Here is a 27,515-nt window from a genome sequence, read left to right on the forward strand (position 1 = left end):
CAACACACTGACACTGACTCAACTCCAGCCACTTTAATAATGGGAATTGATGGGAAATGATGTAAATATATCACTAGCCACTTTAAACAATGCTACCTTATATAATGTTACTTACCCTACATTATTCATCTCATATGCATACGTATATACTGTACTCTATATCATCGACTGTATCCTTATGTAATACATGTATCACTAGCCACTTTAAACTATGCCACTTTGTTTCCACTTTGTTTACATACTCATCTCATTTGTACATACTGTACTCGATACCATCTACTGTATCTTGCCTATGCTGCTCTGTACCATCACTCATTCATATATCCTTATGTACATATTCTTTATCCCCTTACACTGTGTACAAGACAGTAGTTTTGGAATTGTTAGTTAGATTACTTGTTATTACTGCATTGTCGGAACTAGAAGCACAAGCATTTCGCTACACTCGCATTAACATCTGCTAACCATGTGTATGTGACAAATAAAATTTGATTTGATTTGATTTAAAGAAAACTAAACCTCTAAATAAGTGGCTTCCAAACCTTTTTTTCTGCAGAAGCCTACTTGAAGCTCTCAGATTTTTCTAGTGACATCACAAAGTAAACCAAATGTATTGTTACAAACCTGCAGTCTCCTTTCTCTCTGGCCATCCATATGACTGGTGTGATGAGCCAGGACTATGTCAGTTAGACTTCAGAGTGCTGGAACGATAGGTCTTGCACCCCTGGTGTGGAGGTATTTAAGGCATCATTGGATTTAGGGTTGTGACCGTGCAATCTATAGGGGGTGCTCTGCTGTATAGGGGGTGCTCTGCTGTATAGGGGGTGCTGTGCTGTATAGGGGGTGCTGTGCTGTATAGGGGGTGATGTGCTGTATAGGGGGTGCTGTGATGTATAGGGGCGCAGTGCTGTATAGGGGGTGCTGTGCTATGTTTCTGGGAGAGGAAGTATATGGATTCAAGAAGTGTGCTTAAATCAGGGTCCCCCAGGAGGAGCACATTTTTGTTCTAACCCAGCGCTAACACAACCTTGATTAGTTGAAGTAAGTGTGTTCGTGGAGGATTTGAGAATATTGTATTCTCATGGAATTCGGCTCCTGCTCTGTGGGCCATTCTGGTTCAGACAAGGATGACCAAAATATGGGGTTTGTTACAGGTTCAAATGTAATCTTTTTGAATACGTTGCTGTAGGAAACATTTTGAGGATGTTTTTACTTTGAAATCATGAATATATGTACAAGTGCTATATGTTTGTAGATCATTTTTGCTTATGCACTAAAGAGGACAACAATACCTTGATTCATGCCCCAGTCCATCTTCCCCTGATAACGCATGTTGCAACTCATGCCCACTAGGTGACAGCAATCGCTTGCAAACGGAAAAATCAAGACCAGTGAATTTTCCGTGAAATACTCTGTCAATCTAACATTGAAAGAGAAAGCCTGAGCATATGACCCCAAAAAAAATTGGATGGATATCATTTTTTCTATGAAAAAAATACAGTTTGTTTATTCTCAATCAGCTTTTATAATAAGTACCACAAGTCTTAAGCCACTCAATTTGAGTGGTTTGTATGAATGCAGAAATATTTGGAACAAATTTGACTCCAAAGAAACGTGCTGAAATCTATGTAGTTCCCTTACCATAATTTACAGTAGCCTATAAACATTTCCATTGGAATCATGCGTAGCCTAAATGGCATTAAGTGTACCAAGAGCCAGCTGCTGAGAAGACATTGCTTATTAATTGTTGATCCATATGGTTATGCGTTCGATGGTTACCTGTAGACCAACGAAACTCACACGCGAGGTCGGAGTTTCGGGTTGTCTCCACTGCGTGTTTTGTGGCCTCCTGAATGTCCCGTCTAGCCTTGTACACGGCCTTGTTGACCGCTCTAGAAAGTGCAATTGAAATATGAATGTCACAAAAAAACTTTTTCTACCCATCTTCTTGCCCTTGAGACTGGACATTTACATTAGTTAGTCGCAACATAGAATTGTATCCTTGAAGTGCCATAGGGGGGAAAAATGCAATAGTTATTTATTTTACCCCAACTGTTTAAACAAACGTTTTGTTAGGCTATAGGCTAATCATTAACTTAATATTGTTTTGGTTATTTTTAATTGATAATAGTCCACCAAAATAATGATAAAGTTAAATAAATTCTATTCTTCTTTTTCTTATTATTATTATTAATTATAACAGTTCGTTTAAGTAACAGGAAAAACGTAGCCTATCTTTATTGAAGATTTTTTTTAGGTCCTATTGCGGTAATGTGACTTGCGATGACATGATATAGGCCACATGTGTCAAACTCATTCCACCGAGAGCCGAGTGTCTGCGGTTTTCCGCTCCTCCCTTGTACTTGATTGATGACATAAGGTCACTAATTAATAAGGAACACCCCTCACCTGTTTGTCTGTCTTAATTGAAAGAAAAACCAAAAACCAAAAACCCGCAGACCCTCCATGGAATGAGTTTGACACCCCTGATTAGACCTACCGTGTTTTGTTGTGAGAAATTATGGATCAGGTTATTCCTTCTAAAAGTAGCATCGTATGGTAATTTATCAAGAGATTTAGAGATCTTTTTAAGTATAATCGAATTAATCTAGTCTACTTGTAGAGAAAGACATGTTGGCCTCCTAAATTGGAGAGGCTAAAGTTGTGTAAATATTTAATTGTGGTTGCTTTTGGGAGATTCCTTATTACTGAAATTGGAGTTGTCGTGGTAGCCATGGGCAATTGCGTTCACGGATCTGTCAAATTACCTGAAACAATTACATTGTTAAGAGTTTTTATTATTAATAACTATGAGACAGCACTATTATGATTAATATTATTATTATTAGGCTGTTGGGATCAATTGTATTACCATTGCTGGACGCAAAGGACTGCAAGTACACGGCGCTGTCAAATCTCATTGAACACGTTCACAAATACCATTCAACAATGCCAAGAGAAGCATGATTGCAAAAAAATGCCTGCACGCTATGGACCCCTCAAGAAAGACATATGGCAACAATTGTTCTGTTCCCCATCATGAGATATTAGCAAATGTTCAATCATCATGAAGTATATTTTAGTGTGTGGATGATGAGGGAGTGTGTCTATGTGTGCGCATGTTTGTGTATGTGTTCATACGCGCACGTCGGTATGTCTTTCTAAAAACAAATGACTTCTAATGACCATGTTGTGGAAGTCTATTGCTCCTTACAAACATAATGGATTTAATACAGTCCAATGCCACAACAAAATACAGTGAATATCCATCACAGACGTCCGTGCTGCTCAGTAATTCTGCACTCAAAGGACAGTATCAATGCTTTCAAATGAGAGGTCATCATTATGCCTTTATGAGCCAAATCAAAAAGTAGGCCAACATGCAAATCGACAGATTAATCTAGTAAAGCAATACGCATATTTGCGTCCACGCGCACAGCGCAGCAAAGCGTGCAATGTTGTACAGGTAAACACCGGGAAAGCTTTTGCCGCGAATTCAAAAAAATGACGTCACCGATGACTTCAGCCAATGAGAAGACAGAACTGCCATTGACGTTGAAATGATTTTTCCATATAAGGACTAGTCTCCGCCCCTGTCAAATCCATGCTTGTCTCCCTCGAGAGCACTAGAGCCTCCGAACCCGAGAGAAGGTGCGCTCCGCTGGGACAGAGGAAGCATAAAGAGACGGGGAGGGAGGGAATGAGATTTCTTGCTACCCAATCCCCCTTTTCCCCTGGGAGAGCAAGCCTTCCATGGTCCGTCCCTCCCTCTTGTTTGGTAATCATTTCATTTTACTCCTTTTTGAAGCAGTCGCTTGTTTTATCCCACTTTTCATTTCACAATCCCGTGCGCGTATGTTCGCCTTCTTCTGATCAACTTCGGCATCTCCCCTCTCTTTACTCACAACGAAAAGGTATCCTAGATCCCGGCTGATTCTTCTCCTTCGAGATGCTTAACTGTTCTAGCGCTCACCCTCTCTCCACCCTCTTTTAACTTGAGACCGGTTAAGCTTGAGCGAACTGAACTGGGGTTGGAATTAAAAATAAAGCGGAAAAACCCAAAGGGATACGACGCTCGTCTTTGGATAAGGACCGCTATCGCTTTCCCCCTTGTTGCACTTTGGGGAAGATTCTTCCCTTTTCAGTTGCTCGTCGTTAATCCAGGTGGCCTTGTGAGTTGGTTAAGAGAGAGTTCCCAGAAGGTTACTTTCATGTTCTCCATCCAGGACAGCCTCCCGCGGGGAGCCTTGACCATGAAAGAGGAACCGCTCACGAGTGGCATGACACCGGTCCGCTCTTGGATGCAGAGCGCGGGGATATTGGACGCGAACACAGCAGCACAAAGGTAGGTTAAACATCAACTAGACGCACATATGATAATCGCTGGACAGGATGCTGACAGATCACTGCAGATTGCCCGACAGTATACACTCGTAGCCTATGCGAGAACCACTCACATGAACGCTAAAGGTATAGGCTTACTGCGTTCCGGATAGAAAAGCATCTGTAAAGACGTTAACGGTTGGCCTTTTAAGTAGGCTACTGTATCCTGTATTGATTTGCAAAATAACTCTAGACTTAGTGCCCCAATACTTGTAAACATGTAGCAATGTGTAAACAGCCTAGCATCACAAAGCGTGGTGAGTGGAAGGCATTGAGCGCGATGCGCTTTCACATGATATGCCCGAATGAGCTCCAAGCAATTTGCTGTTATTGAAAACTCTTGACGCCGATAAGAAAATAACTCAACTATACAATACGCACCTACCGTCTAATAGAACGTCATCATATCTCTCGCATGAGTGACCTAATGTAAACCAAACACCGTTCCACAGTAGTGCTGGCTAAACAATAAGATCACCTCGAAGAGTTTGCCTCTGTGCATACGTTGATTGGTTCAGGAAGCCCTTACACATAGCCTAAATAAACCCCCAAATTATTTATATTATACTTTCTGTTGAACAAGTGCCAGTCCATACTTACAGCCTAACACAACTCTCATATGTAGGCCTATGTGATCTAGGCGTAAAGTTGCGTCCATTAAACTATGAGATTTGTGTTGGCCCATCCTATTGAATTCATATGAGCATTGTTGCTTTTCTATCATTTTAAACTATACCAAGACACATTCAATCGAATATTACTCATTTAGGCTATACGAAATAGTTGCGTATCCATCCAGCTGTGGGCAACTCGATTTTATGGACATGCTTGCGCTATTGTAAATGATTGATGTGGAGATTGACAGCGTGTTAAACAGTTCCACTATGCCACACAAGGAGAACATATCCTTTGTATTATTTAAGCCTACCTACAAGTGTAACTTTTAAGCTGTTTTGAAGTCATAATTAATTAGAAGGGCTTAATTAATAAAATGTCATATTTTCATAAATCAATTCGAATTGATAAAGTATTGATTCATGTTGCTGTTTGGGTCTAAAACAAATAAAACACGGTTTGTATAATATAAATAAATAATAGGGTAGGTGATCGTATTGAAAATATTGATGATGTGAGTGTATTGGCATAAATTGATTGGTTTCACTCAAATGTTTAAATACATGACTTCTGCTGACCTGCAATAATCTAGACCAGTTTAAATGCCTATGCTTTCTTTAAAATCTGATAATAATTCTATATAGGCCTACCGACAAATTACTTTTTGGTTTTAATGTTTCTGCGTGAACATCGTTAACCATCCAAAGTTGTCATCACGGAAAATAGTCACGACAAATCTCCCCTGTCTCTTGAATTGGGGTATCGCAGATTATATGATATACTATGTTTATTATTTATATTTACTCTTACAATGTAAACAACTAAAACCGTTGCTCCTGGGTTTAGGTCAATATTTACGTCAGTTTGCGGCATCAACAATTTGTTATGGTGCACGGTGCACATGGCCGACAGTTTGACACATCCCGTTGTCTGAACTAAAGAAATAAAGAGCCAAAAAGGTTAACAAGAGCAAGCCTACTGAAGCTCACCTTTACCATCTTCCGTGTTCAATATGCTATTCGTTTTTCAGTGCATTTTGAGCATGCAAGATGAGACTATATCATATATGCTCAGAGTATAGGCCTATCGTGTAAGTGACCCTCAGCTCTTCAAGAGGCCGCGAGTGGTCGTGTCATGTTAGACAACAGCAGTACGTTATAATGAACTAGGATAGATACGTTTATTCTGTGTTAGTTGTCATTCTATCGCACACACAGACATCCACCCGGGAGTTCAAGTCCGATAAGCGGGTCAATTGACATGTCCGCTCACGGGTGAGCGCGTCGACGACACGTTTGTAGGCTATACTGGTTTTCTTACGGTGTCAATCCATTTTTAAGTCCACAAACTTACTTTAATGTGTTCACAATTTTCCCTTCATCACAATGCAATGATATCTTTTGGGGAAAAATCGACCCGCTGCAGCATCTGCATAACTGTAAATGTCAGTTTTAATATTTGGTGTTCACTGAATGATGCTTCATTTAATGCGACGTTTAACTGACATGCAGTTGAATTTCGCATTAATTAAACCCATGTGTCACACATTTATCCTCTGTAACACAAAGAGAATTCATAGAACTGATATGCGTTGAGTGGTCGGCAGTATACAAGTTATTGATCAGTACTGGTTGACAGCTGCATTACTTTGCATTGGTAGCTACACTTCAATTTGGCTGAACAGATACAGGCTATACGGTGGGTGATATTATATATTGTTAAAGTGCATCACTTTACATTATGTGAAATATTGAACATGTAAAATGTACACTTATCTAGATTAATATATTGCAAAAATAAAACAAGTGGCTTTTATTAGTGACAGTACATTCGTTATTTATTACACTATTTGAATTGTTTCCAAAAATCATTATCCGAGAACATTTGCTATATGATTTGAACACATTTTGTATTTTCTTTTTATAGCAGGTTGTCAGATAATTCTCCCTCCCAGTGCATTTAAAGATTATGCATCGCTCATCAGGCATGTCCTTTTTTGTGTGTTTGACTTTTGTGGAGTGCAATGCATTGTGTCTGTGTCATTTTGCAAGGTAGATTGTTGATTTAAATGTTTAACTCTCATGGACAAGTAGCTAATGTGTAGTCCAGCTGCAAAAAGGACACTCCTATAGAGGAAATTCAGGTTTGAGGCATTGAGAGATGAAATCTTACCAAAAATTGCATGTGAGTTACCCATACCCAATTTATACCATGCCACAAAAAGTTTGATTTAAAAAAAGTACATTCCCCAAAACTCCATTGAGGGGCAATGCCCAAACAGTGAGTTTCTTAATGTCAAGTCACATTGCAGAAAATAGTTGCATTTGTGCGTGTAGATGATGTTTCTTGTTATGGGGTAAGGGAAAAGTACTCTGTAGAGCCTCTGGCCTTCTCTGGATTCTGGAACCCTAGTGTACTTTGCTTGTGACCTAGTGTTAATAAAGACAGAACTGGAGACTTTGAGTTAGTTTTGTTCAGCACTAGAATGTGGTTGTGGATAGATCTGTTTTGGATAGTAAAGTGTTTCATTAAGAAATGGTCATTGCTGATTTAAATGTGCAAAGCATTGGTCTGGATCGCTTTCAGAGACACTCCCCTAGCTTATGCCCACCATAACTGCCTTTCCCGATCTAACCCCAAAAACAGCCATTCCACTGAGGCAGGGAGAGGAGGGGTATGTATGTGTGTGTGTGTGTGTGTGTGTGACTGAGTGGTCTGCACAACTAAGGAACAGATTTAACTTGACCCTCCCCAGTTGCCACTGTAAAATCGAGCAAAGTGAATTATGTTGCCCCTGTCTTTGTCTGCTAGGAGGAGGAGGGGGGAACTTAATAAAGTGCAAGTTCCCAAGCTTAGCAGAAGACTGAGTGTTCCGCGTTCACTGGCAGCAGCCGATGAGACTGATAGCCCAGGATTCTATATCCAGAGCCCAATCCGTCACTGCCTCAATCATCGCCAGTCACTGGACTCAAAATATGGAGACAATACTCCCTATTGGCCTCAGGCATATGGGACGGAGAAACCCATTTGTACAGACAGACATATTTGTGCGGTGTGGCACTCACTCATATTTCACATCACCACATGTCGTCTTGGGAGAGATTTTTGTCCAAGGTTCATTTCACTGTAACCTATCATCATTCACAATCCCTGAGGTCAATGAATATGTCTGACCTCTTATTTCTTAGTTGTTAGAGAGCAAAATAGATATCGTGAAATGAGCATTTCTCCCCTATTTCCCCCTATTCAATTCAGCTACATTTGACTGAGCCTTGTGGAATAGTGTCAGATAGTTCAAACAAGGCCCTCACAGTGCATTCACCCTGTTGCAGCGTGTTCCGGTACATTCTATCTAACACGTTGCGCGGTGGTGACAATACGGCGACTCGCGTAAACATATATAGTCGACCCTTCGTCTCACTGCTACATCTCAGCCACCAGTTCATTGGATCCCGCAACAGAAACAAGTGTTTCTCACCAGCTGCCCCTAAACGTGCAAACAATTAGTTGGCTTGAGCGAGGCCACCATCTTTACGACCCCCATTAGAAGTGTGCAGGTGACCAACTAATGGTTTCAGCTGTGGCCCACTCATTAAGTTTGCAGAGGTATGTGTGTTGCGAGGACCAGGGTGCTGCTTTGATTTTCAGTCTAGGGACAGGTGCGCCTCGGCTCAACCTGTAGTAAACACCGGACAGGGAGAAAGTCTAGTAAAAAAAATACTGTTGCAACCTGAGGAAATAGCTGACACCAAAACAGTGAAAAACTCAAGGTGAAGATATACTCTGCATTTTTTGCAGAATTCACAAATTTTTATAGAGTATTTGGTGCGTGCTACAGTACATGCCAAATAAAGTAACTTATGGCTTAGGTCTTGATATACAGTACAAGTTGTCGTATATTTTCATGCAATGATGGATAGAGCACTATTTTACCCTTAGTTGATGTTAAGTAAGTGTTTGCCCACATGTTTGGATTTGCATTGAAGTTTGAACTAAACACACCGTCTGTGTCCATCACAGCTGTTGCGTAACTTGTTCCACGTGTGTGCACTGTGCAATGCTTTTGTGAGAGAGGCAGCCGTTCTAGTTGAGGAAACTGTTGGTGTTTTGATTTTCATTCGTGAACCCTAATCGTCTGTGTCATTTTTTGATTTATTTACCCAGCCAGCTCAGAGAAACATTACCCCATTGGCCAAAAGTGGCGTAGTTGTCTTGCTGCAATTGCCAAACAATTGGACGAAAGGTTTTTTTTTACCCTATGATAGTGCTCTTTTTACAGTTAGAGAAAAAGGTAGCAGTATTTCTGACAGTGTGCAAAACGAGTGTTTGTACAGTATGAGTGTGTACCAATTAGTACACAGTGAGCAGTGTTCCATGTGTGAGCGTGTCGTAAGTGTAAAAAAAAAAACAAGTTGTGCCGAGGATCCACAAGCATGTCTGTGTGGGTGTTAGCTGTAGACTTGTTTGTGTGGTTTTGTAGGCCAGTACTTTTCAAATCCCTTTTTACAAGTAGTATTTTATATTCTTTGAAGAGATGCTCATTCCATTCTACTTCAATATAAAGTACTACTTTTCTGCCACAGCATTACCTGTAGGGAGGGGAGATGAGTAGGAAGGGAGAGGAAGGGTAGAGGGGCTTCTGTATCATTCTTCTGAATTGAGGTGTAAAAACAATGTGAAACTGTGATTTTCTTTTCAATATCCGTTTCCTGGCGAGGTAATTGATGCTTCTCACACGCCAATGTAGTGGCAACACCTCTCTTCTGATGACTGAATTCTGTTTCAGATGTTATCGATGCAGAGTGACACTGACGTTTTTTCAATTGCGCTCGTAAGATTGTGATGTTTGATTGGTCACTGACTGGCCAAATCATTCACTGGGTTTTTTTTGAATTCTAAAATGGCATAATGAGATTCCTGAAACCTGATTGCTCAAAGACTGACAGATGTTCAACTACGAGGCAGCTTATTGCTTTAGCGATGGGATAGTTAATTGGGGCAGATAGAGGAGACCGTATACGGGATTTGTTTCCCACTATGATGGTGGTTTTTTGTTTTGGATTTCTTAAGGCAAAGCGTTGTCGTAGCGACATAACAACCTTGCAATATGTGGCTAATACTAAATGGTTGGTCCTATATTGTGAGAGGGGAGAGGAGAGATGTCTAAGGGAGTGCGGTGATAGGTTTCATCAGACATAACTTCAGACTGAAAGCATCCGAGACTACCCATCCTGCCTACCGAGGGTATAGTGTTTCAAAACACACACACACAGGCGAGGGCTGTCCTCCTGCCGTGTTCCAGGCTTCCACTCATTAGCTCATATTACACGGCTAATAAGAGCTAACCAAACAAGCACTAGGGAGGGAGCGGCCCTGACTGGGCAAATGTATGCCGGAGTAATTGTGTATCGGCTGCATAAATTACACTCTTCCTTATATGCGCGCGCGCGCGCACACACACACACACACACACACACACACACACACACACACATCAACATTTGCATATATTTCATGTGGCCCCCCCAACATTTGCTGGTGCAATTAGTGTAAGTCTGAATTTAGATAGGTCAATGTTCCTTACATTGGTTTTCCATGCTGTTTTATTCTGATACCCCCCCTCCCTTTTACGATCTCCTTTGGTTTGTCCTTGGTTTTATACTCAACGTTTTCTCTGTGTTAGTCCTATATCTTTGTCACCTACTGTCCTCTCCAGGGACAGACCAAGTTGCAACCCAGAGAGGGGTGGCCGTACAACCACCACAGAGGTTGTGTGATTTACAGTTCCACTATTCATTAGATTAACACAGTGGCAGTAGGCCAGAGAGAGGAGATTGTTAATACTCTGCTTGCATCCCATTTGTATAAACAAGGCAATGGTATATGGCTCATTAGGCTGTCCTGCAGGAAGCAGCCGGCCGCGCTGGTTAAAGACTCCGCCGCTCGGTCGGTAGGTCGGTCACACCCCATCACCCAGCTGATTAATGCTGGAGGGGTGCGGGCCGTGTCCACTGTGCCCACTCTGGTGGCACAGGGGATGCTCTCTACCCAGGGGAGAGTGGAGGCAGTGGGAAGGGCAACCACTGATCGCTCCCTTAAAGCCACAATCTGGAAGATTTACCAGCTGCTCATGGGTACTATTTCACAGCTATACGTAGAACAATATATTTTATACATGTACGTGCATACAAACACACACACACACACACACACACACACACACACACACACACACACACACACACACACACACACACACACACACACACACACACACACACACACACACACAGTACAGTCAACAGTGTCCATTTTAGAAGGAGAACCCTTCTGCTGCATGTTCATTAGTAGATAATTTCAGAGCAGAAGTCTCAGTGCTTAATATCTATTTCCCTGAAGTGTGCAGGCCCTCCAGCAGTCAGGACTTTAGCCCGGGGTTACCTTTTTCATTTATCAGAATTAGAATTTGCTGCATTGCATTAAGCCGATACTGCCGAAGAATGTACACTTTGACCACCATCCTAATGCTGCATGGCGGATAGCTGGACCTACAAATGAATTCAAATGATGTAGAATCTCCTTTTATTTTTTTAAATTTTTTTTATAGTCTTTAAAACCACAACTCAAAATCTTGTTAAATTCTCTAATGACTTTAGATCAATTGTACCAGCCCATGTTAAAACGACTAGTTCAGTAAACATACCATCCCTATCGGAGCGTTGACGTCAGCTACAGAATGGACATGGGCTTTTTGGCGTCAGCTGATTGTGTTGAGAAGTGACTGGATGACAGTTGCTACTTCACACGTGATCTCTTCCTTCAGCGTTTACAGTGGGGGGTGAAGTGTCAACGCGCATGTAGGGTGGAGGCCCGTCAGAAGCTCTGTTAGCGCTATTTGTTGTCGGTCTGTTGCCCTCTGATTTACACGGCCTGTGTAGTATAAACCTGTGTGCCATCGATACTGTTTTTATTATACTGAGTGCTAAGGCCGCGCGCTACAGGCCGCCGCGCCCAGTCATAAGTGGATGTGGCTGCAATTAGCATAATTGAAATAATAACGCTAACAAGCTTTCTGTGTCGATAGAGTGCAGAGAGATCTGGATGTGCTGAGACTGGCTCTGGCACTGCCGCCGTGGCTGGAGGTCTCAACGTATCCCCGATGTTCTGGCGTAGCTTCATAATTGGGGTAATGGTGTTGAAGGGGGGGGGGGGGGGGGTTTATACATGTAATTGGAGGTGGGAAGTGATATGATAGTGAGGGCTGTTTCTCACTCGAGTCTTGTTTTATTAATTGTTAGGTAGTTAAGTATAATTTTGAGTTTTCCCCCCAGATGATTTCTATGTAGGCCATGGCAGTTGTACGGTCACCTAATGTTTGTGTTCAGCAAAACATCTAGCAACTTTGTGGGATTTTTCCCCCATCCACTTTTTAGGATTTGTTTTTGACTTTTTGCAGGATTTTTAACGAGGGTTTGCTAGATAGGAAAAAAAATCCCCTGTCAGTCCCACGCTTAATATTTAGTAGCACTGAAACCATGACGTCAGATAGGCCCTAACTCTCTTTCTCTCATATCTCCTCCCGATGTAAAACGCCATTCTCCCATGTGCAACCTTTTTGTCTTTGTGTCTTCAGAACTGAGTCCAGGAATTCGCTTTCAACAACTCGGTTACAAATGAGGCAGTCAGCATTGGTAATGGGGGGGCAGAAAGGTCACACCTGTATTAATCTAGCGCCTGCGGACTATACCCATGAGCGCAGAGAGAAAGCAACCAGGCAACTTTCCAAAAACACTTGCTCCGCCCTCCAAGAAAAATGCAGCACGTGAATAAATATTTCGACATGAACCGCTTTGCGATTGTGTGGCACATGGAGGTGTGTGAATCTTACTCCTCAGCCTGAGGTGGAGCTAGCTTTTCACGTGTCGCTGACTGGTAAGATGCTTCGGGCGGGCGGTCACCCATGCTAGCAAAGCAGACATCCTGCGTTCGAGCCTCGACGTGAGGCCGAATCAGGAGGAAGTGGTCATTGCTAAGCAAGCAGCGTGGCGCCCATTCCACTTGGAATCTCGTATTGATCGTGGTTATTTGTTTTGTTAGTGTAGATAAATGAGATATCAGCAACCAAGTTGAACAGAGATTGATACCAAAGCATTATGATATTTAGATGTTTCATTGATTTAACAACAGAGCTCCTATAGCTGCCTGCAAGCGTTTGTTTATACATTTAGATCTGTCTGCGATTTTAAAAAGCAATTACGCTCATGCATCCTTGAACATTTTCCTGAATGAGGAATCGATTCTTGGATCTAGAAATCGGTTTATATTGAAGCTATGAGATGAGCAGAGATGCATGAGATATCTTACAACAACAAAAAATTGCTCTCTGTCCACGGCCTGGAGAAGTTAGGCACAGTCTTCCAGACCACAAGGTACACGTAAAGTCAATCAGTCCAAATCATTCTGACACTGCAATCTGTCGTCTATTGTCTTCACCTGAAGACATGATTCTGCACCATATTCATTTTACATGTGTTTATTTCCATTCAGTTTCTTTTGTATGTTTCTCTCATGTCGTCTCAACTTCATTTGTTGTTGTTGTTGCAAGTGGTTATCAATGTTCACCACAATCTGCCATTTATTAGTGACAGGTCAAGAATCAGTGTGTAACGTCACCCATTCAGCTTCTTCTAGATATCATTTCCTCTTTCTCCAAAATCAATTGAATTAAGTTCAGATGGTTAAAAACCTTCTACATTAATTCCTCTCCAAAGCTTTGAAACCTTTTCAATTTGAATTTGTCATCTATTCCACACCATGTCACCTTTTGAATTGGCATTCACTTCAAAACTTCACTTTTAATCTAAATGAACTCCAACCCTGGTTAGCAGTGTGTGTTAGTAGACATCCTCCATCTCTAAATCAATGGTGAAAAGGGCCGAGTGTGTGTGTGTGTGTGTGTGTGTGCGCATATGGCGCACGCCGAGTGTGTGGAGGTCTTTTATTCTCCGGGCCCAGGGGATGCAGGGCAGAGTTTGACTGACAGGTCAGGGAAAACTGGAGTGGCGCGGTTGCCAAGCCGAATGGTACCCCACAGCGCTTGGCACGAACCGAGGCAGACGCTGCCTTCTGGAGTCCTTGCTACCCAGCCAAATTCACATTGTTGAGGTGGTCGAGGAGACAAATAACACAAAGGAACGCGTGGCACACACAGGGAACGTGAAGAGGGGGCCAAGTGTCTTTCATTTATCACTCTCTCTTTCGCTCTCTCGTCTCCACTTTTCTCTCCTTCTTTTCATTATTTGTGTTTGTGTTTTTAACTTAGGTTTTGAAAGATTACTGTTTGGGTTATTTTGCAGTCGGTGCTGATAGTAGTAATTGACCTGACTAACATCCATTTTTTGTCAGAACAATGAACACGTTTTGAAACGTAGGTTTCTTAAATGAAACCAAGAACTGCATGCTAATACTGCTAGGCTAGGACTCTAGGCCCTATTCAATCCCTACTGCTCCAGGGTTTCTTCTTTGCGAGGCGTCATACTTACATTATACTTAAATTATTGGAAAACTTTATTTTAGTTTCACACAGTAAACAACATTTTGTTTTACCTGCAGAAACAGCTTGTGATTGAATAGCGCCTGCTGTGTTTTGAATTGCCCCGGTGCTCCTTGGCTACACGGTACTAACCAAATTTCATCCTTCTCTCCCTCCCCCATTTGCTCTCCCCCTGTCCCCCTCTCTCTCTCTCTCTCCTATCTATAGCGGTGTAGGTCTGGCCCGGGCTCACTATGAAAAACAGCCCCCCTCGAACCTACGCAAATCCAACTTCTTCCACTTCGTGTTGGCGCTGTACGACCGACAGGGCCAGCCCGTGGAGATCGAGAGAACCTCTTACATAGACTTTGTGGAGAAAGACAAAGTAAGACCAACACACAAAGGGGAATGGGGAGGAGGGCATGTGTGCCCAGGTATAGCTGGCATTGGGGGTCAAAGGGTGGTGTTGACGCTGGGGCCAGTGTTTGTGGGACGTCATTCCTTCTGCTTCATTCAGTACTATAGCGCAGTGATGCTTTTGAAATATGAAATGTCTAGCACAGAAGCTGTGGATACACTCACAGTTTTCTTGATGTCAAGTCGAGAGCAATATTTTTTTCCCTATATTGTTTGTTGATTTATTATGTACAGTACACTGCAATGCACTGTAATGCGTTTCTTTAGTGAATTAGATTTTTATTCATTCTATATCTCTACATTCTGTAACAGAATTATATTCTATTTTCTATACACTAATTTAATTATTGATTTGATTTTAATTTCATAAACAGAATTGTACACATTTATTTGAAGATAATATACTTTATGTAAATTATATATTGATTATGTCCACCTCATAAATAAAGATCATGTTTTCATTTAATTAACAGATTTGACATATTGTAAGTATCTGTTGTTGTAATTCAATACTAATTCAAAGTATTTGATTTCAGAAAGTACATTAAGCTCTTGAGATTTCTTACAATTACTGAAAGATTGTAATCCTGAGAGCTGTTTGAGGATAGAAACCATTCAGATATAGAAGCACTCACAGTTTACAAAGAACCTGTCGGGGGGCAGTGATGAGCAGAAAGCAGGAAATCTTGAATGAAGCAGTTTTGATTCAGCTTTAAATCAGACATTAAACTCAAATAATATTTTTACTTAAGTCATTTTGATAAGAGGTTACGTGAAGGTATCTATTTAAAAAAAATAATCTAATTTGTATTCATTAATTTGTATTAATTTGTATTATTTCAGGGTGGCAGGTAGCCTAGTGGTTAGAGTGTTGGGCCAGTAACCAAAAGGTTGCTGGATTGAATCCCAAAGCTGACAAGGTAAAAATCTGTCATTCTCCCCCTGAACAAGGCAGTTAACCCACTGTTCCCCGGTAGTTTGTCATTGTAAATAACAATTTGTTCTTAACTGACTTGCCTAGTTAAAAAAATAAAAAATAATACAAGATTGGAGAGCAAATATGATGATTTGATCAGACATGCTTATGAAAAGCCTTTGTATTCGTTTTAAGCAGTAGTTGTTAATGTCATTTATTGTACATTCATGTGCCATCTACAAGCTCTGTTATATAGTTGACCAGTCTATGAGGCTCTCTCTCTCTGCCTCTCTCTCTGCCTCTGGTATTTGTTCAGCAGTACCTGTGCTCTCAGTGGTAATGGTAACCCACTTCTCTGCCTGCCGCCTGGGCCATTCTGCCATGCTGCCAGGGGGTTGTTCTCAGTAAAAGGTTACAGAGAACAGCTCCGCCCACGGTCAGGAGGGACAGCGGCCAGCTGGCACGGCCGCTCCTCCCGTCCTCCCTGCCCGTTCCCCTCTGCCTTGACCTCCAGCCTGCCCCTGGGCCCCTGCCAAGACTCCACGGCACACTTGGCACTGCAGGGCGGAGGGGGAAGGAGAGAGAGAGATTGTGAGGGAGGGAAGGAGAAAGAGACAGGGAGAGAGGGAGAGAGGAGCGGATGTGGCCTCTCTCCCGGTGCCCGCCCGTTGAAGAGGTGACACGAGATCAGTGAGAGCGACTTGGGCCACCTGGGAGCTGAGGTCATCGGTGACCGTGGCGACCAACACTAACTGGGCACTGTCACTTAGACTTTTACTACATCTCTCTGTTTAGCTGTGGTAACAGGGTTGTTTTAGCTCTCACCTGGGTTTGTCCTTTTGTTCTTGATGTTTGATTTATTCCTGGCTAGACGATGCAACAGTAAAGCAGCTGGTTTGTTGTGTGCGTGTCAGCGACGGGAGTTGGAGGAAAGATGGAGATTCCATGTTGTATATCATCATGGACCTGCGGTGGGATTTTGGGCCTAGACAAATACTCAAAAATAGCAAGGGCTTAGCAACTTCATAAATATAACTCAATCAGAGAACGGTGTGGATTGTCCTCAGAGTTTATGGGAAAAGAGATTTGTTTTTAAAAACATGAACCCCTAGAACTTACTTTCCCAGAACTGTCTTCCTGTACGAATCTAGTAGATATTACAAATGTTCCATTTAATTCATATGTTTTCGGTATCATACCATTATTCGAAATACCTGTTATTGTGGACACACAGGCAGTGTGATATACCTTAACTAACAGCTTTCTGATCGCAAGCTCATTCGACCTCAAATGAAACCACAGGGTAATAACAGTGTTATAACAGCGGATAACCAGTAATAATGCTGGTTGGTCCCCTGACCTCTTATGGGATTTATGTGTCCTCTTCAGATGATCTCTAATTGGATGCAGTGGATGCCGTATTAGTCTGGGTATTCCCTGTGGCACCAGAGTTGGGTTTAAGATTTCGATTTGTGGCCCAACATCTGCTTGGATTAGGACCGGGATGTTGGTCTCTTCGGAGAATGTCAGTGGTAGAGTAGATTGAGACGGGAGCGTAGATTAGGATGGTCTAGTTCTTTTTTTTTTTACAGGTAGTTCATTTAGTTGTGAGATATTGGATGACGTACAAGAGCCTTTATGACAACACAGCAGGGGACTAAATGGGCCGATGTTGCCTTTGATTTTGGGTGTCGCCTCAAAAGCTGAGAGCCGTCTTGATGATTTTTCTGTGTTTGAATTTGACTCTTTCAGGAGTACAATGGAGAGAAGACCAACAACGGCATCCATTACAGGCTACAGCTCCTGTACAGTAACGGTAAGACCACAATAATCCCTCCAAACATACTGCAGAGTTCTCTCTCTTCTCGCTGCTCTCCGTGGAAAAATTAGCTTTAGCACTTTCAGGAAAAACATTTAGCATTTACGTTTGAGTCATTTAGGAGACGCTCTTATCCAGAGCGACTTACAGGAGCAATTAGGGTTAAGTGCCTTGCTCAAGGGCACATCAGCAGATTTTTCACCTAGTCGACTCAGGGATTCGAAACAGCTACCTTTTGATTACTGGCCCAACGCTCTAACTGCTAGGCTAGGACATTAAATAGAAAAGGACAACATAAATATAAACGATAATCCTCATCACATCTGGAATTATATTTGACGAGCAAATCCTAAAGTCTGTTTTGGTCATTGGGGAAAAGATCTTGAAATTTGAACACTGATCACTGATCTGTGGTCATTTTAATGCACAAAGCTTAGATTCCCGTTGCCATGGATTTTGTTTTGAGACCACATCCCGGGAAGAAACAGAAGACTGTGGGTGGGGTACAGTACAATTCACAAGTAATCTAAAAATGACCTTTTTTTATATATTTTTTTATTTTTAAAAAGGACAAAGAAATGGCGAGAGAACACCAAAGCCTGACGCAATTACAGGCAAGAAATAGAAAATCGTCTCGTTTCCCATAGTCCCTTTTTGACTACCTACCCCCTGTTGTGTTTATGCCGTATTTACGCTCCGTTGCAAAGCTAATAAAAGATAAGCAATAATGATTGCTATTTAATTTGTCTGTGAATGAGAACTCCAAAACGGCAGCGGGAGCGAGGGGGAACTCGGCAGTTGCAGCCGGGAAATCATAAATAGTAAAAGCTAGAGAGCACAGGCTTGTTTGTTTTTGCTGAGGGGGGTTTAGAAAAGCTTGGTCCCCATGACAAGCACGACAGAAAACATAAAGACACTACGGGGACACGGATAAACAGAATTCGGTGAGAAGATGCTATTAGAAATTCGTTGTTTATGTTTCTCTTTCTGTGAAAGAAGTGAATTTGCATTTGAGGCTGATGTTTAGACTGCTGTTGTTGCTCGAGACATTTAATTTGGCTCAACCACACGCCTACTTCTATGCAAATTGTTTACAGAGGAAGATGACATTAAACTTGTCGTTCTGTCAATGGATCGTAACATTTCAATAATCCAAATTGGTGTCATGTGTAATTGCAGGATATCTGATACATATTTGTGTTGTGTTGCAGGCATCAGGACAGAACAAGATCTGTTTGTACGGCTAATAGACTCCATGACCAAACAGGTGAGCTTTCTCCTTACTCTGATCCCAGCCGTTCAACAGGTGACCAGGGAAGTGTGAACATTGTTTCCAGTAGCAGGGTTTCACTACGTATCATACTGCAAACCACCACCCATTTTGTACATAATGTAACATGAGTCAACCTATCCCACCTGGGATTTGAACCCATGAACACAGACACCCTTCAGTCATTTTACCCGCTGAGCTAAAGTGCTATCAATTTACAGTACCCCAGTGGCAAATAACTAGTCTTGACCAGTCAGGCTAGAAGACATAGGGCATCCTGGCTCCACCATACACTGTGCTGTACTGTATACTCCTTCCCATCCGCCCACCCTCCCATCCTGTCCCCAGCCCACCAGGCCCTCCCTGTCCCCAGCCCACCAGGCCCTCCCTGTCCCCAGCCCACCAGGCCCTCCCTGTCCCCAGCCCACCAGGCCCTCCCTGTCCCCAGCCCACCAGGCCCTCCCTGTCCCCAGCCCACCAGGCCCTCTCTATCCCCAGCCCACCAGGCCCTCTCTGTCCCCAGCCCACCAGGCCCTCTCTATCCCCAGCCCACCAGGCCCTCCCTGTGTCGCCATGTCAGGCTGTCACAGATCGATGCGGCAACGAGGTCCTCGACAAAGCGCCAGCCACGGAAACCAATCAATAGCCCTTAATGTGCTGCAGCGACGGCGCGCCGGAGACAATAATTCTGACAACAACACAAGGAGCTTTCTACCTCGGGTGCGCCACTCAAATCCCTCCCTCCTGCCTAGACTTGGACAGACAGACATGCAGACTTTGCATACTGTAGTGTGTCCACCCACAGAAAGGCAGCCATCTAGCAGCCAGAGGGGGGCCCATGTCTATTGATTGGCTGTTAGGAGCCCATTCTCAGACACTCCTATTGGCAAATTCAAACATATTACTGTATATAATGCATTTACCTGGAAGGCAGTATGTTGCACACAATAGGAATACAAATAATCTTCTTTTAATAGTGGATGTGTAGGAAAATATATCTGTTTGATATCCCCCTTCAGTCTGTCTTATCATCCTCAAAAAAGCAGAATCTTGACTCTCCTTTTTCGCCTTTTTCAACATGGTGGTATTACTCACGTATGTCCATGATATACCCCCATGAAAACTCCCAGACTAGCTCCAGGGGGTGGAGCGGCTACTTGAATCAGAAATGATGATGTATAAATATCGACCCGATACCCCCCCCCCCCCACACACACACCTCCTCTCCTCCCCACACACACTCCCACTCCCTTTCCCTGGTCCCTGTTGCAATCCCCACCCCTTCTGGCGAAATTGGCAGATTTTAATATAGAGGCTGGGAGGAATCAATAATGCAGAAGTGGTCGTTATCCTAAAAGTATTGTCCCCTTGGGGGTGTGTGTGTGTGTGTGTGCGTGTGTGTGGGGCAACTGACCACCTAGGTGGACGAGGTAGGGGTACGTCATTGTGAGTGGGATGGAGCACTCCCTCCCTCTCGTCCTCCCTTCATCCCTCTGACACAGGAGGTATAGAGAGAATGAAGGAGGGAACAGCTCCTCTCAGTGGTCATCCGTCATCCATGGCCGACATGGCAGCTCCAGTGAAGGATGCCCAGAGGGTGGTCTCTCTCTCTTACTGGGGCTCACACCGCCATCTGTCTGGGAGGGGTGGAGGGCCGGCCAGGCCGCTCTACACCACGTGGCTCTCCACTATGGCGGGGGGGGGGCGCTACTCCCTCATCGTCCCCCTCCACCATCTCTCCAGTCTAACCTCCTTTCTCTCCCTGTTAATATGATATGAAAGTTAGACCAAGCAGCGCTTGCACTAATAAAGTGTCATCCACTTCCATTGTAGATATTTAGCAGACACTGATAACGAACACGCGCACAAAGCCTTTCCAGTTATATGTAGTCACAACCTTTACAGGGCTATGATCGGATATTGTACAGGGAAAGCACAGGTTCAAGTCCAGGGACCCAAAGAAGACTAAACAAACAAATATCGGATGCTCTTTTCTTCTCCTCAGGCAATCCTCTACGAGGGCCAGGACAAAAACCCAGAGATGTGCCGTGTCCTTCTCACCCACGAGATCATGTGCAGGTGAGTGCCACTCTATTTAAAGGGATATTTCACCCCAAAATCTAATGAATGGACATGATTGGCACCATCTAAATTAATCTGGAATTGGGGTCTGCAGTTCTCCTGATGCATGTACAAGAATCTACACAACATGTACACATACCATCGACTCCAGGACATTTTATGGCAAAAATTGATGTTGGAGTGACTTTTCCTTTAAGGGATCAACACAAGGCTCAAGGTTAGTCCCATTGGTCAAAACCAGTTAATTTAATGCAACAAGAGGCATCCTTATTCCTCTGTGGGCCATCCCTTTTTGTGCTATATAGTCTTCTCTATACAGCCCTACAGGGTTGCTCTCATTAAATAAGTATAGTTGAATTGAATACCATGCTGAGTCATGTTGATGGGGGCTTCATGTGTTTGTGTGTGTTTTGATGGAGGTTGGCTGGGCGCAAGTCTGTAGGGCATTGGTTAGGGCCTGGTAGGAGTGAGTGTTAATTATGCAATACAGGAAGTGTGTTTGTGTTTGTGTGCTGCCTTGGACACTGGGGGTTGAGGAGTTTCAAGCCTTGGCCCACGAGAGCCCTCAGCTGGTTGTAGGAGTAAGGGAGGTTGGGAGGGAGGGAGGGAGGGGGTTGGGGTCGACACAGCCCTTTGCCTTTTCCATTGACTCAGTCATCCCTGTTGGAACCCAATTCCATATGCATCAACTGCTATTCAAGCAAAACCTTGATCTGGACGTTTCTAGGGCAAGACAATAGAGAGCATTTACCTGTGAGAAGGCAATTGTTGATTAGTTGAATCAATAATTCAGCTAAGTGTTTAAACACAGTGCTGGAAGAATGCTGATTTGCTTCACCATGGAAACCCTCCGTTTGTTATTTTGATTGAATCAGGGTCTAAGTCACTCATCTTATGACCTAGCTGGGGAATCCATATCGGAGGGTTGTCTCCTGGTTATCTCATGCATCTTGTTTCACATTTCAAAGCCAATTTCAAACAGTGCATGGAGGAACATTTCACTCTTCAACATTTAGTTGAAAAATGGTCGATACTGAAAATGTGGGGACTTCTTTGAGTGACGGACCCATTGTCTCCTCCTTGGAGATCCCCTCTGATACGTCGCTTCATTTTCCTAATGACGGTTCCACTTGGCGTCGGTCATTACGTGATTGAGTGTGATTATTAACCATCCTTCCCCTGATGAATGCCGTGTTTCCATTGGCTAATGAGAAGGGGATGAGAGAGATGCGCTCTCTTTCTTCATCTATCTCGATCCCCCCCCCCGGTCTCCCAGGTGACAGGGACGTGATGGCTGAGGTGTCTTTATCTAGTCCCGTGTGGTGTTGCAGCCTGGCTCGCTGCCGTATAAAGTAACACACTCAACCAGCAGTGGAAGTATACTGTAGCAGCTGGTAGGGACCCTCTCCGGCATGGCCATGTGGTCCCTGGTGGTGGCTTTGAGACTTGTCCCTTTGTCCAGAACTCTCTGAAGATGAAGAGTAGTTCCCTCATCATAGAGTTAAAAGCACTGAACCTATTGGACGGTTTGACAATTTCAAATATTTGCAATGAGTTCATTCGTCTTTAATTAGATAGACATGACGACATTGTAGATTGTAGGATCAAATCTAGTGATATTTAAAAATACTGTGAAAAAAAAGTGATATTTAAAGTTATTTAAAACACTGTACATAAAGGGCCTCCCTTTATGTACAGTGTTTTAAATAACTTTAAATATCACTTTTTTTTCACAGTATTTTTTAAATATCACTACTTGACACACACACAAATATCAACTTAACCATGTCAGTAGTTGATTAGCAAGTACAACACAGCACTCTTTCATTTGAGACTGGCTCTTCCAAAACCACCAAATGGGGCTTTGTGGTAGTCAGTTGGCGTGGGCCAGTCATCGGAGGACTGTGTTATGGGTACACAGGCTAGCCAGGACTGGGCTCTGTGCGCCAGCCCCGGTGCCAGGCTGGAAGAGGGCACGTTGTGTGAGAAAGGCTTGCCACGGGCGTCCTCTCCCAGCCAAGCCGGCTGTCTGCCTGCCGTCCTGCCGCATATCATTAGGTCTGGCTGTGGCCCTCATGTTTGGGCTGGGTAATTACAGCACTTGCCCTTTGAAAACAAGCCCTCCATTGACAGCCATTCACTGTGTGCGCATCTTATCACAGGCCTGTGATCCAACAGACTGGCTCTGTTCTCCATCCCTCTGATGCCCGTCTTCAGGTTCCTCAGGGAGCCTTTGAAGGCTTCTCTTGTTTTTTAAAGCTAAACTCTGATAGTTCAGCTTCGAACACTCCTTTTTTTAGTGCTTAAGTAGATTCCACTTGTGGGGATCATTTGAAGTATGCCTGGCTGACTGAAGGGACAATGATAATGATGCTAGTGACCAGCCAAGGCATGCTGCCCATCTTGGGATAAAACTGGCATTCCAGGCTCACTTCTTATTGTAGATTTGGTGTGGGTCCTTTTTGCTAGATTGACAAATCATCAAGTTGGCCTCTCTGGTTTCGTTGCTGCGGCGCTCACTGGACCAGCACTGCTCATGCTCAGTACTATTTGTCAGCTGTAGCTGAAAAAAACATAGTAACGCTGACTGGATATCCAGTCTAGTTGTTTTGTGGGACTCGTCTGACTTACTGGCCTGTGTTCTCAGTCATTAGCTAGCCAGGGTGTTAGCCAGTTTGGGCCCGGGGGGAAACGTCATTAAGGCGATATTGTGGACGCTCAGCCAAGGTTTGTTTTCGTGTGCGAAGGGCCCCGGGTCCCCCGAGGGGCCTGGCAGTGCTCCTGGGGTCCAGTTTGTTTATAACACTTTCTCAGTTTGAGGAGGTTGTCACCACAGCAGCACCATTGGGTTTCCAATGCTAATTGGTCTCCTGGAACTTTGCTAATGGTTCCAAGTAGCTGGGGGAATAAATTATTGTGTTGCGTTCTATGGCAACAGTCACACACAAAGACCAGGCAAAAAAAACAGTACTTAGTTTATGTTTTTCTTCTACTTAGAGATCAAATGGTGTGATAAATGATTCATAAAATGGGTTAATTTGGCATTCGGTGGCTCGGTTTTAAGCTTGTTTGTCAAATGGCAATGTGATTCATGACAGCATGGGTGAGTGTGTGAGCATAATTGGTCCTCGGCAGGTCATGCAATATGAATAATTTTGAAGAATAAGAGGGTTGGTTTAGAATAACAGATTTATATTTCAAATGGGACCTTAGTTACCGTTAACAACCCGCAGAATCAGGACTCCCATTTCAATTTCACATCGCAGTGTTAGAGGCGTCACTACAGACCCAGGTTCGATCCCTGGCTGTATCACAACAGGCGTCCCATAGGGTGGTACACAATTGACCCAGCGTCGTCCGGTTTAGGGGAGGGTTTGGCCGGGGTAGGCTGTCATTGTAAATACGAACTTGTTCTTAACTGACTAGCCTAGTTAAATAAAATACATTTGAGTCACTGCATGAAACAAACAATTTTGAATGTAAATGTACAAAAGGCGTATATTGAATCCAAATTCATTTTCTGAATGCAATGTAATTGACACTGAATGGACTGCTAAACTACTAGAAAGTATACTACTACCACTACCAACAAATGGAAAAACTGAAAAACTCTCTTTGCACTGTGCTATTGTTACACTAGACTGAATCAGAATGATTGGGAAACTGATCCTCATTGTCCACCATTGCATGGCGACCAACCAGAAGAGCACATTTGGCTGAATTCACACCCACTTTTCTGAAACGGCATGCCACCACATGAGCAGTTGGGCAGGGGCAGAGGGGCAGTGGCACAGACCTGGGCAAGGCCAGGGTGGCCATGGCGGTGTGGCAGGGGTGATGGCACGGGGGCAGGATGGAGGTGGCTCAGCACCGGGCCAGCCATCTCTGGGCGCTGTCCAAACTGTCAGCGAGTCACTGAGTGACCTTGGCTGGAGCCCTGCCCAGCTGGAGCGTGGGTCGAGGTGGGGGGATGGGGGAGAAGGGGGACAGCAGATTGCACATGGTTCCTCTCTGACTCCATAGTCCGCTGTATGCCCATTATTACCAGAGACCGTCCAACAACTCTAGTAACAAATGATAGTAAATGTTTTTAGTAAACCTAAGTGTGATAGCGAATAGTGTCTTTTGTGTTTTTTTTCCTAGTCGTTGTTGTGACAAGAAGAGCTGTGGAAACCGCAACGAGACGCCCTCCGACCCAGTCATCATTGACAGGTAAGGACACACTCCTTTTGTTCCACGTCTTTCTTTCACAGCCACAAAGCAGGCAAGCAGTGGGACCATGCAGGTAAGCAGGACCAAGCCTTCGTGGTTGTGGCTATCATTGGGCCTGTCAGGCTGGCTGGGGTATACTGACCTCCTCCAAAAGGACAGTAGTGGCCTCTGAGGGCACACGGGTCATTACCAAATCCATGTTGGCTCGTTAGACTGAGCTTGGAGAATGGCCAGGGGACAGGAGAGCTGGAAGCTTGGAAACCAGTGATCCACATATACAGAGTCACAACAAACACACACACACACACACACACGCACACACACACACACACACGCACACACACACACGCACATGCACACACACACACACACACACACACACACACACAAACACACGCATACATATACATATAAACACACACATACACACAGACATGTCTTCTTACCTCTTGCTGCCTGTGTTAGGAGTAACAGTCCAAATCTACAGAGATCATGTCACACCTTGTTTTCCTAGATCAGGTTAAGATCTCAGTAAATCTCATACTATTCTCTTTAGTCAGACCTCTAGCCAGGATTGGGGAGGAGTAACAGATTACCCCCCCCAAAAAACGGTAGCTGTAATCCCTTACTTTACCAGCAAAAATATTGTAATCACATTACAGATATTTTTCAAAAACAATATGATTACTTATAGGATTACTTTTACATTCAGAAAGGATGTTTGAGTAAAAATCTTTGACCTGATTTTTTGACTTGATCTGTGTTTTCTCAATGACATTTGAATCAGCATTGGAAAAAGTTCTTCCTGAACGAGTCTGACCACAAGTTAGAGACCACTATGATTGACACCAAATGTGTTGAATGGATCGCGTGAACAGAACAGGAATAGGCTTTTTTTTAGGCTACAGTCCAAGCTATGTCTTCCAATGGTGTGACTGCTGTTGCTATCCAAAGATTATCCAACTTGAATAAATGTTTGGAGGACAAAAGCAGTGGTGTATCCTACGGGCGATACGGATATCACTTATTTACATCTCACATTAATGTGAATCACACTACCGCTCTCTCGTTTAGCTATTTGCACCTTAGGCTTCGGATTATGGTGGTTGTGGATGGCTGTTTACAATTGTATTTGTGTATTTTATCCCAATAATGGTTCAATTGAAGAAGCTTAAGCTGCCTATCAATCATTGTTTTTGTGACCAGTGGACAGCCAGTGAAAAATGAGCTCTTGCAACAGCTGCATAGTGCAGACCTTTTTTGACTGCAACCGCCAACCACAGGAGCCCGCTGTCAATGTAAATGACCTGCTGCCGCTCTGCTAATCATCAGATGGGGGGGAGGAGAAGAGGTAGGGGGCCCATGTGGGTAACTGGGGGGCCCTGCCTTGGTTGGGTAACTGATTCAGGGCCGGCCCTAGCCTTTTGAGGGCCCTAAGTGAGATTTGGATGAGGCCCCCCCCCCCCACCTCGCGGGCAAAACACTTTAGTCGCCCCCTTCTTGACAGCAGAGAGAAAGCTAATTACCTGCAATTCTACACATTTTGCTATGACTTATGCCATATTAATGATATCTGAGTGACAGTGACTAACAACAGCAATGGGGGCCCCCTCGAGGTCAGGGCCCCTGGGCACATGCCCTGTGTGGCATGTCAGTATTTGGTATTCAGCCATGGTTAATAAAAGTTTAGATAGCAGGCTAGACTATTTTACAAATCTAAAAATTGTTAGCTGACAAGGCTAATTGAGTGACTATCAGTAACTGACATTGCACCTTGTGTATCTTTCTATTCTAACTCTTAACAGTAAGCTGAGACCCCGACTGAATGTAAAAAAAACATATATATGCTCAGGTAAAACAATTTGGCTAATCTATATTTCCATATTTCCAAGTCCTATTCTTGAAGATCAAGAGGTATTAAATTAATTGGAATGACTGTAAATCTGACAGACTTTGGATTTTAATGTAAAGATATTACCTAGCTAATATATTATTATCTGTAGTAGAAAGCAATGGGTTAGAAGAAGCCTACATAACCAACCCATAAAGTAAAATACCACCTCCATTTAAGGCCAACAATGTAAACTCTAACACTGATTTATCCTGCAGTAGATGTCGTTCAATTGGTGATATTAATTTGTGTGTCCTTCTAATACCTCTTAAAGGGAAAGTAATCTAAAAGTAGCTGAAAGTAATCAGATTATGTTACTGAGTTTGGGTAATCAAAAAGGTACGTTACTGATTGCAATTTTGAACAAGTAACTAGTAA

At 43.3% G+C, this 27,515-nt stretch overlaps 1 protein-coding gene across 1 annotated transcript in view; it reads left to right on the forward strand.

The window, feature by feature from the left end:
• Positions 1-3,610: 3,610 nt before the first annotated feature.
• Positions 3,611-27,515, forward strand: part of LOC110505056 (transcription factor COE1) — a 93,701-nt gene continuing 69,796 nt past the window's right edge. The window contains 6 exon segments of the mRNA XM_036969766.1: positions 3,611-4,345; positions 14,759-14,915; positions 17,616-17,679; positions 18,894-18,949; positions 20,958-21,031; positions 25,178-25,246. Coding sequence (XP_036825661.1) covers positions 4,212-4,345; positions 14,759-14,915; positions 17,616-17,679; positions 18,894-18,949; positions 20,958-21,031; positions 25,178-25,246 — 554 coding nt within the window. The 5' untranslated portion in view covers positions 3,611-4,211.

The sequence above is a fragment of the Oncorhynchus mykiss genome, chromosome 31 (assembly GCF_013265735.2).
Source record: "Oncorhynchus mykiss isolate Arlee chromosome 31, USDA_OmykA_1.1, whole genome shotgun sequence".
Taxonomy (NCBI): Eukaryota; Metazoa; Chordata; class Actinopteri; order Salmoniformes; family Salmonidae; genus Oncorhynchus; species Oncorhynchus mykiss.